The 10,138-nt window shown below is 38.0% G+C and overlaps 2 protein-coding genes across 5 annotated transcripts; both read right to left on the bottom strand.

The window, feature by feature from the left end:
* Positions 1-762: 762 nt before the first annotated feature.
* On the bottom strand, positions 763-3,271 carry LOC117628743 (tobamovirus multiplication protein 2B). 2 transcript variants are annotated; one of them, XM_034361257.1, is made up of 5 exons: positions 3,015-3,271; positions 1,695-1,760; positions 1,540-1,604; positions 1,237-1,327; positions 763-1,054 (listed from the first exon to the last, which is right to left on the bottom strand). In XM_034361257.1, exons 1-5 carry the CDS (start codon positions 3,144-3,146, stop codon positions 1,016-1,018), a joined length of 393 nt encoding a protein of 130 aa, XP_034217148.1. In that variant the 5' UTR covers positions 3,147-3,271; the 3' UTR covers positions 763-1,015. The 2 variants fall into 2 exon arrangements, with proteins under 2 accessions (XP_034217148.1, XP_034217149.1); XM_034361258.1 differs by having other exon boundaries at positions 1,209-1,327; positions 3,015-3,234.
* Positions 3,272-4,620: 1,349 nt separating this feature from the next.
* LOC117629231 lies at positions 4,621-8,131 on the bottom strand. Of its 3 annotated transcripts, none has more exons than XM_034361756.1 (2): positions 6,746-8,131; positions 4,621-4,858 (listed from the first exon to the last, which is right to left on the bottom strand). In XM_034361756.1, the coding sequence occupies exon 1, from the start codon at positions 7,944-7,946 to the stop codon at positions 6,750-6,752; it is 1,197 nt and encodes a 398-aa protein (XP_034217647.1). In that variant the 5' UTR covers positions 7,947-8,131; the 3' UTR covers positions 4,621-4,858; positions 6,746-6,749. The 3 variants fall into 3 exon arrangements, with proteins under 3 accessions (XP_034217647.1, XP_034217648.1, XP_034217649.1); XM_034361757.1 differs by lacking the exon at positions 4,621-4,858 and adding an exon at positions 5,811-6,014; XM_034361758.1 differs by lacking the exon at positions 4,621-4,858 and having other exon boundaries at positions 6,530-7,403; positions 7,872-8,131.
* Positions 8,132-10,138: the final 2,007 nt, after the last annotated feature.

Raw genomic sequence — 10,138 nt, 5'->3', positions numbered from 1 at the left:
ATTTATATATATATATATATATATATATATACTGATCTTTTGGACTATAGGGGTTTAAGAAATTTGTAATCACTCACCATTGGATGTAAATTCAACAGTTCACTCACTTTTACACTCATTTTAAGAAATTTTTTTTTGAACAATTGAATTAATATCCAAAGGTAGGTGACCACAATCTCTTGAACTCCTGTAATCTAAGAGATCGGAACTCATCTCTGCAACTATTTTTTATTCATATTGGTATTTCATTCTTAGTAAACATTTTTGGCTAATGTATGTAATTTATGCAACTTTCCTTTCCTGCATCTTTGTTGTACAAGGTTTTTAAGCGAGTAATTGTCAGTTAACATTTGCATTGGATGCTTCTTTAATCATTTCAAAAAAGCGAAATTGGAACCGTGTTGAGGTTGCCGGTAAAATGAGCCAAACTAATCCTGGCCATTTATGTTTAAAAGAAACGAAAAGACACATGGAATGAGGTTCTAACTTGGTATATTAAGGCAGAGGAATGCTTATGCAGGTTACATAACATAATAATGCACATAATGTACCTCAAATAGGAAAATATGTTATGGGAAATGAAACTTGCCAAGGATAAGAACATGACCCCGCTTGTCTGCTTCTCAAATAACTCACAAAAGAGTGCCAGAAGCACCCAATGCAGGACAATAGAATAGGAACAAGCCAGGGCCCCTGAAAGTATAAATTAGTTCCTCCAAGGTGCACGCAAATTTGGCATCTTGTCAGATGCGGTCATCAAAATGAAATTCAAGAGATTTAGGAGATCACATTAAGTTGGTCAAGCAGCATGGTTTCTTTCCACTTTATGTTAAGAAAAAGAAAGAGAACAACTTCATACTGAGTCTACTGGTACTATCCCTCAGTGTGTTTATGTACATTGAGATCACATATAATTTACTCTGACCAGTCTCAACAAGAACTCCAAAGGTTCATTTTGACAACCATTATGTTACATCCGCCGATATAGAACAAAATGGGTACATAGTTTGGATAGTTAGCCCACCTTTGGAGGTTGATTTTCCACCTCATGTTCCTGAGAGGGGAAAAATAAGGAATATAAAATAAGGAAATGCCAATGAAAGCTGAGGACTTCTAGGGAACAAATTGCGGCAGAAAGATTTTTGCTAACCTAGAAATAATATCCCATGCATTGAGAATTCAAAAAAGAGAGGGTCACAAACACATACACAGAGAGAGCGAGAGGGAGATCTTAACCTCAGGAAGGACTTTAGCTTGAGAGAGAGAACTAAGTTGGCAGCTTTCCATGTTTTCGAGTAATTGGATTACAGTTTGCAGATGAGGAACACTGAAAAATTTATAAATGTTATCAGTAACAGAATCATATGAGCTTATATTTCTTAGAGGAGATATAACAACAAAAACATAAGATGACACATCACAACTGTTAATTAAAAATATTTCTGATCTCATGAAAATGAGTTGCTGCAGGCAAGGTGCTGATGTATGTAACTGTATGCCACAAAAGTTTTGTGAAAACGAAGCCTACATGACTACAACCTTTGTAACCCACTTTCCATATGTGCATCCAGAGATGAAACTACTCGAGGCATCTGCTCCAACAACTGCATAAAAAGGAAAGGAATACAAGATGGGAAAATGAAATTTACATGGAATGTTAATAGTCAAGATCATCTTGGTGAAAAGAAACATACTTTTCCGGTATGCTTGATTGTAGATGTTTTGACCAAAAGGTTCTTTGGAAGCCTTATCAGTTGGGCCTGCATAAGAGATGAGATCAGAAATATAATAGGCCAGTGAGGCAAGGTCAATTTACGCTATTACAACACATACTGCATAGTGTCTAATTACCTCACGTACCCAAATAAAAAGATAAAAATTAAGGGTGAGAGTGAGTAATTCACCTTGCATTGGGACATATAGATATAGTTATATTACATGCCAGGAAAGTTGCAACAAGAATTTTCATGAGAGTAATCTAATTGATAACTAAGGATATTCAAATATTATGATGGTGAAACGTGAATCATACCAAAAGCATGGATTTAGAAGAGTTACAGTGTCAGGCGGCATACAAAGGTATAAGCAAGCCAACACAGTTTTACTGACCTTAGTACCTTCTCATTTCTTCTTCCTTTTGAAACATATTTCCATCTCTAACAACCCTATGCAGATTTTGACAAAATTTAGAATGAAGACTATCTCCAAGATTACAGCTTGCAGCTTCCTAATAAGAACTAATGCACCTCCACTCCAATAAGCCATCCCAGTGTGTTTATTATATCATCACAGTTTCAACACCAAGTCATGGTAGGCCACGCACCCTCACCACAAACTAGAAGATAATTAACAAATTTTCAAAAGCAAGGAAATTCTGATTCCCTACTAAAAAAACCTGCTTATATCTACCCCACTCCTGTTTCACCAAAATGTCCTAATAACAAAGCCTCCAGAAACTCTTGCATTTGCACATTCTAAATAAGCATTTCGGTCTTCCATTCATCCATCCACTATTTGTATCAGTTTTACAATCCTTCACCAGGAAGAATGTGTCTGATAATTTGGACATCAATTTCTAGTATTTCAGTTCTTTAGTGTCCAGATACATGTCCATGACCACATTCCTTTTCTTCACATTTTTTATAACAACATTTCTGTCTCAAAAAATTGTACTATCTTTGAAGTAAAATACCCGAGCCACATAGGAATCTCCTTCAAATTTTATGTTTTTAATATATTTCCCCCTTTTTTTTTCCTGGTTAATCTTAATTTTACCAATCAAATCAGCCTTCACACCTGGGATAACAAAAATAATTCTCTCTGTAATACATATCGCCCTCCCTAAATTTAACCAAAACCCAGTTCCCAAATTGATTTTACATTCAAAATTTTTTATTTAAAAAAAAAAAAAGGACAAAGAAGACCCATGAAATCACTATTATCTTCTCCGACATGCATATTCTGATAGAAAATCTGAAAAAATAAAAGGTGGGAAACAGAGAGTAGGAGGACACCTGGGAAGGAGAGGATTGTTGCATGAGGTGGAGGAGGTTGGAAGTGGATAGTATGGCCTGAGAGATCTGATCAGACACCAGGGCTTTTGCCGTATTCCCTCTTCTGCTTCCACCAGCGGTTGAGCTCGCCATTCTTCTCACTGTTCCTAGCTCTCGGAAGCGTGTTTTTATTTTATTTTTGAGAATTTAGCTAAAATAGCCCAACTTCACAACGTTTGTTCCAAATTAGCCAACATCGCATTACGAGGCACTATGACACAAAAGACCTTTATTGTTTTTTCAGGCAATGGCGATAAGCTCGAAAGCGTCGTACAAAAATAAATTTGTTTTAATACGAACTTCTAAATTAATCTAATCTGTAATAAGGGGGATTCGAACTTAGGTGCAAGAGGGTCGAGTTCATTGTCTGACCAACTAGTTACTGGCCTAACCTATGTCTACAAAATAGTTGCATTTTTACTCAACTATGTCATCCACTCATAATGAGTTTAGCCACAACTAATTATCAAACTCATTACCATCCATGTGAACGAAATTTGAGACCGTCTCAAATCAAGTGAAGAAAAATACCATTAAAAGAGTTTAATAACATGCATATGGATAGTTAGCTAAAGGCTACCACATGTTGTTTGAAATGTCTCAATATACCACCTATACTTTCAATAAATGTCTCACATTAGCTTTTCCGTCAGATTTGAGAGAAGTTCTGTTAGTTGATGTGGGCCCCACTTATTTTCAATCTCTTAACAAGGGAGAGGAAGAGTTAGTCAGGTTGAGAAAATGGGAAATTTGGGAGAAAAGGGTCCACGAAGTCTGCATCCGTGCTAACTTCCCACAATGACATTGTTGGCCATGCCTTACTTCTCCTGTTTCCATGTCTTCTTCAATTCTGTCAATATTCACACAGAGAAGAAGCAGCTTTCAAGTGCAATGAAACCTAGCTGAAGATTTGAGCCTTTCTTTCAAGTGGAATGAACCCTATTCCTTCTCCTAAATCTGAAATCCCCAAATCAAATTCCTCGTTTTCTCCCAAATCTGAAATTCCCTCAACATTCCCTTATATGGCCAAATTCTCCATTTTCTCCCAAATTCCCTCTCTCCCTAGACGTCCATTCTTTTTCTTTTTTTTTTTTTTTTTTCCAATATTCTTAGCTAGATACCATTTTGCCCCTGCATTTAACAGAAAAGTTAACAAAATTGACAGCATGGCCATTTATCCTAACGAAACTGAAGTTGAAGGACCACGAGAACAATTTTGAAAATTGAGGAATTTAAATGCAAATCATATCTAAATTCAATGACTAATAAAACGATTAACCCACTAAAGAATAAATTACGATTCAAAGAAATACATTTGGTTTTTTTTTCTTCTAAAGATGGTGCATTGGAATATTTCAAAATTCCCCTTTTAATGATACAAAACAAGGAAAGTAGAGATTGTCATTACCAAATTTGTACTTTTTTCCTATATGTGGAGTTTTCATCGTCATCAACACACTGAGAACTTGGAAATTAATTAGATAATTTACTAAATTAGATTTCTTTGACATTAAAACAACCCAACCTATTTGATCCTATAAATATAAAAATAGCCCAAAGGGCTCACTTACTAAAGTGCAAAGCAAACTTGAAATTTCATTCACATCGACCCAATGTGACAATAATAAAAAAAGAACGAACCATGGAGAAAGCCCCATCTAAGATTGCTCTGAACTCGCTCCTCTTCTTCTTGGTTGTGGCAGGTGTATCATTATTCTCAATGTTGCCGGGAGGAGCAGAAACCATACTTGCTAAAAGATGTTCTACTAACGATGACTGCAAAGTGTTTCCATGTACTCCAAGCTCTGCACATGCCAAGTGGCCTATATTATTGATGACTCGGTTGGGATCATACAACAAAATGAAAATGGGAAATGTTCGAGTGTGGCCGACTGCAAAGAAATTGTATGTATAGATGCAACACTCCTAGGCCATAACTAAAGCTACACGGTTATGTGACTCTGATCTCTCTCTAAAGAATAATAATAATAATAAATTGTGCCAAGCGCTGCCAAGCCACCCTTGAAACCACTCAGGTGCACTGTCCGGATCATTGGGGGCCGAAAGTATGATCCCTACTTTGCTGCTGGAGTCGCTAAAAATTGTGCAGAAACAAGAATAGTTCCTTCACAACTTACCATGTTCATATAACTATGAACTCTGCCAATATTGGTACAATTTTAGGTTAAGACTAGGCTGGCTGCATGAAGACATTTATTCTAGTCTACTAACACATGCCAAACGACTTTATCTTCAGTATTCAAACCAATTGGATGGATATATACACTGTTTCAACATGGAGAATCAATAGTTGTACAAACCCATGAAGGATGCAGAATATACAATAAGTTTTAGGTACAGTTCTTTCCAGGAGTTTTGTAAAGGTTAATATTTCAGAGGAGATATGTTGTAACTTGTTTGGTTGCTGTGAAATGATAGCCAAAGAGAGAGAACAAAGCAGCTTGTTTTTCTATTCTATTATCCAATACAAATCTTTTTCCAGAGTAACATGAGTATGCACATTGACTAGTTGTGTGCATTTCATGCATGAGGCTTCTCTGGTAGCTCAGACAATAGATGTTCACTAATTTTTCTTACAAATACAGATAAAACAAGACATCTGAAAATTTAAGATTTCTATAATAATTTTTTTTACATACAGCAGTGCTTTTCAAAAGAACCAACAAATTTGAACCATTGAAGCATGAAGGGTCAGGACCACTGACAATTATTCTTTGTAGGTTTTCCCCTATTCCAACTGATACTGATACAAAATATGAATTTCATATAATTCCATGCCGATTACATTATTATTTCAGGCCTTTTTGCTAACAAAATCTTCCACTTAGTCTGCTCATTTCCAGCCATGAATTTAACAAATAACATAACAGATAACAGAAAAAAACCTCGTACTCAAAGGTGTGCCTTGGAAAATTCAAAATCTTAGCCACTCTAGCATCTCTGCACCTAGGAATACCATTAAATCAAGTAATCAATGACAGACCAGAACTTTGTATTTCAAAATTTACAACTTAGAGGATATGCACAGTTGCGCACACACACAGAGAGAGAGAGAGAGAGAGAGAGAGAGAGAGAGAGAGAGAGAGAGAAGGAGACTCTGTTAAAGGCCGTTCAGGTATGTTTAAGTATAAAATGGGTTCTCTGTTTTGCTTGTTCAACTATTTTATAATTTTTAGTTTTATTATCAGACCCTAACAATAAAGGAAAACCCTTAAATTTGTGAAACACAACTAAGTTGAAACTCAGGCAAATGCCAACACAACGATTTACTTTTAAAGCAAAGTTTAGTTCATCAGTATGTTTTTAAGCAACTCAGCATTACAAAACCCATAGTTACCTTGCCTTCCAAATTTTAGAAAGGTGCATTGATATTAGCTAACAATCAATGATTATTGACTTGTAAACCTTAACACAACTCTAATAAATAAATAAAATTAATCATGGCAATCAACTCAAGACTTGAAATAAGACATAAATTCCCTTCTCTTCATAAGAGATAAACTCCATTGATGCGATACTTACAAGTTCCAATAGATTTCCAATGTTTAGTGATTAAGTTTAAACTACCCTGAAAAATTCATCAAGGCAATCAACCCTGAAGACAGCAGAGATATAATTTTCCTATACATTTCAAAGCAAAGCAATAATTCTACATTACATATATCTCGAACCTTGCTAAATGGTAGCAGCCTTGATAGCTCTCTGCAATTCAGATTCCAAATCACTGGCAGAATCGGTGGACTTTTTTGCCTCTGTTCTCGCATTCTCTTCTCTGACTTTCTTCTTGTTTCTCCACTGTTCGAACCCGCCAGAAGTCTGATCCAAAGGAGGTGAAACTCTCTTCCCAACAGAATCACTCTCCCCTCTAAAATGCTTCCTAGAAACTCCCGACTTCATCTCCTCCAACCTGTGCTTCATCTCCTTATTTTCCTTCTCCATGACCTCCAAATCCCTTCTCATCCAAAAGCACATCCCCTTTAACAATTCAAAATCACCCACATTACTACCATCAGTACCCTTCTCCTCCTCTGCCTTTACCTCCTCAACTCTCTCAATACCGATTTTATCAAGTGTTAAATAAGGCATTGCTTTGCCAAACTTTGGTGGAAGATTCACACCCCATCGCATATTCACCACCACACTTTTTGTCACTGGCAACACTGTCCTTGCCATCACAGCAATTCCAGAAAAAAGCCCATCTTTCCCACCATTTTCCCAAGCCAATGGCTTCTCTGCCAGAGACCCACCATTCAAATGAGCTCCACAATTATCCCTAAATTCACTATTCACAGCCCCATTTTTGCCGCCGCAAGGCTCCAACCTAAGCTCCTGCCAAACAGATGACCCTTCAGAGACAAACCCATTATCAAAATCACCATTTGAAACGGACCCAGAATCCAAATGGGCACCAACATTGGAGGCAGACCCAGAAATCTGTTTAAAATTAGGGTCTGAAAATGCGGTTTGTTTTAGGGAAAAGTTGCCAAATTGGGGCTTGATGTGGAGAGAGAAACTGGGGTTTGTGTGGGAGAGAGAGAAATTGGCAGTGAAAACAAGAGGGGAGTTTTTTGGGGAGCCAAAGAGGCCAAGACCAGACTTGAGGGAGAGAGAGAAAGGAGAGGGTGTGGTGGAGGTGTGAGAGTAAGAAAGTTTGACAGAAGGCCCGGAAGAGAAATTGGAAGAGAGAGAAAACGAGAGGTGAGAAGAAGAGTTGGTGGGCATAGAGGTGGATGTGGTGGTGGAGGGGACGGTGGCAATGGAAGAAATAAAAGGTTGGTTGAAGATGGTTAGAGGTACCTTTGCCTTTATCAGTGGGTTTTGCTGGTTTTGGAACTCTGGTTGGTCTTCTTGAAACCTGAGGGAGATCTTCATCTCTGTGTGTCTGTGATCAAGAGAATCGGTTTTTTTTTTTCCTGCCTCTAAAAGGAGAGAGAGAGGAGCCGTTGAAGCAGCAGATTCTTGATTGCGTTAGCGAGTTCCTCAATTTCGGGGCGGCTGGAAAACAGTGCTTCTGGGCCTTAAACTTCCAATGTTAGCCCTCGTGCTTGCAATTTTGTTGAGGCTCATTTATTTTTCCGCCAAATATACACGTTGAGATTTTTATGCAAAATTCACTAGTTTTTTGGATAAGTCGTGTTAGAGCATTTCCACCAATTAGCCCTTTGTCATGGCAAGGAGAGCTCTATGGCAGCTACTATTTACGTGAAGGAGAGCTCTATGGCAGCTACTATTCACGTAAATAGTGGCTGCCCTAGAAATTAGGCCCTATTCCATGGCAATGGGCTAATTGGTGGAAATTTATGGCAGCTACTATTCACGAATAGTGGCTGCCTAGAGCTCCCTTGCCATGGCAATGGGCTAATTGGTGGAAATTATGGCAGCTACTATTCACGAAATAGTGGCTGCCCCAGAGAGGGCCATGGCAATAGGCTAATTGGTGGAAATTATGGCAGCTACTATTCAATATAGTGGTTTTCCCAAATTCCGCCAAAGAAAATGGGTTTTTTCCAGCAGTTTAGGGCATGCCATGGAAATACTATTCATTTTTTTTGTTTTTTTCACAACTTTGTTTACTTAAATAATTAATTTGGATAATATTTACGGATAAGATTTTTAGGTTCCTACGTGTCAATACTATTCATATCGGATAAGATTTTCGGTTTCAAATTTCAGATACATTTCAAAATTCAAATTTTAGATAAATTCAAAATGTCAAATTTCAGATACATTTCGAAATTCAAATTTCAGATAAATTTCAAATTTCATTTGAATTTCAAATTTCAGATAAGATTTTCACCCTCTAAGATTACGTCGCGTGTCATATCTATATGTGTACATTTTTCTATAAAACCAGAGGTTCAGCTCATACCTCCCACACCAGTTCTTCTCTACATTTCCATTTCTCATATTTTAGATTTCATTCTCCATTCTCAATGGCAGACATGCAAGAGGTTTTGGAGAGGCAAGAGCAAGAAACTAGAGAAAGAATGCGTAGACGAGCTGCAAGCAAAAGGGCGCAGAGAGAACTAGATGAGCAACTTGGCATAGCAGTTGCTTTGTTGGAGGAAGAAAACCAGGGTCGCCGTGGTTCACGAGAAGGCCGTCGCCCAAATGTGGACAGACATAGACATTCTCGGGGTAAGAATCTTATGGAAGATTATTTTATCCCACAATCTCTGTACTCTGACGTTCATTTTCGAGGGAGATATAGAATGCAACCCCATTTGTTCAATAAAGTCATGCATGATATTTGCAATTATGATGAATATTTTGTTCAAAAGAGAAATTGTGCTGGAAATTTGGGACTTCTTCCAGAGCAAAAGTTCACAGCTGTGATACGAATGTTGGCGTATGGGTCATCTGCTGATCAGGTGGATGAGATTGCTCGGATGGGGAAGTCCACTATTTTGGAGAGCTTGGTGCGATTTTGTGATGCAGTGGAAACTCTGTACACCAGAGACTACCTCCGCAGACCTACGCCCAAGGACCTGCAACGGCTTCTCCAAAAAGCTGAGTCTCGAGGATTTCCTGGCATGATTGGTAGCATTGACTGCATGCACTGGCAGTGAAAAAATTGTCCAACTGCTTGGCAAGGGGATTACGGAAATAGAAAAGGGCAGAAAAGTATCATCCTGGAAGTAGTTGCTGGTTTTGATACATGGGTTTGGCACGCCTTCTTCGGAGTTGCTGGATCTCAAAACGATTTGAATGTCCTAGGTCAATCCCCGGTGTTCAATGATGTTTTGAGAGGTGAAGCCCCAAATATCACATATGAAATTAACAATACCATCTACCAGAACGGGCATTATCTAGCTGATGGCATCTACCCGAGGTGGACAACATTTGTGAAAACAATTCCACATCCCCGATCCCATAAGCAAAATTTTTTTGCTCGCTATCAAGAGGGGTACAGAAAAGATGTTGAGAGGTGCTTTGGTATCCTTCAAGCCCGGTGGGCTATTATAAAGGGTGCGGCACGTCTATTTGACGAGGAGGTGCTTAGGAGTATAATGATGACTTGTATCATCCTCCATAACATGATTGTGGAAGATGAATATGATTAC

This window comes from Prunus dulcis, chromosome 5 (genome assembly GCF_902201215.1).
Source record: "Prunus dulcis chromosome 5, ALMONDv2, whole genome shotgun sequence".
In the NCBI taxonomy this organism is placed as follows: Eukaryota; Viridiplantae; Streptophyta; class Magnoliopsida; order Rosales; family Rosaceae; genus Prunus; species Prunus dulcis.
The sequence above is the reverse complement of the archived record's forward strand: the minus strand, read 5'-3'. Positions and strand labels throughout refer to the sequence as shown.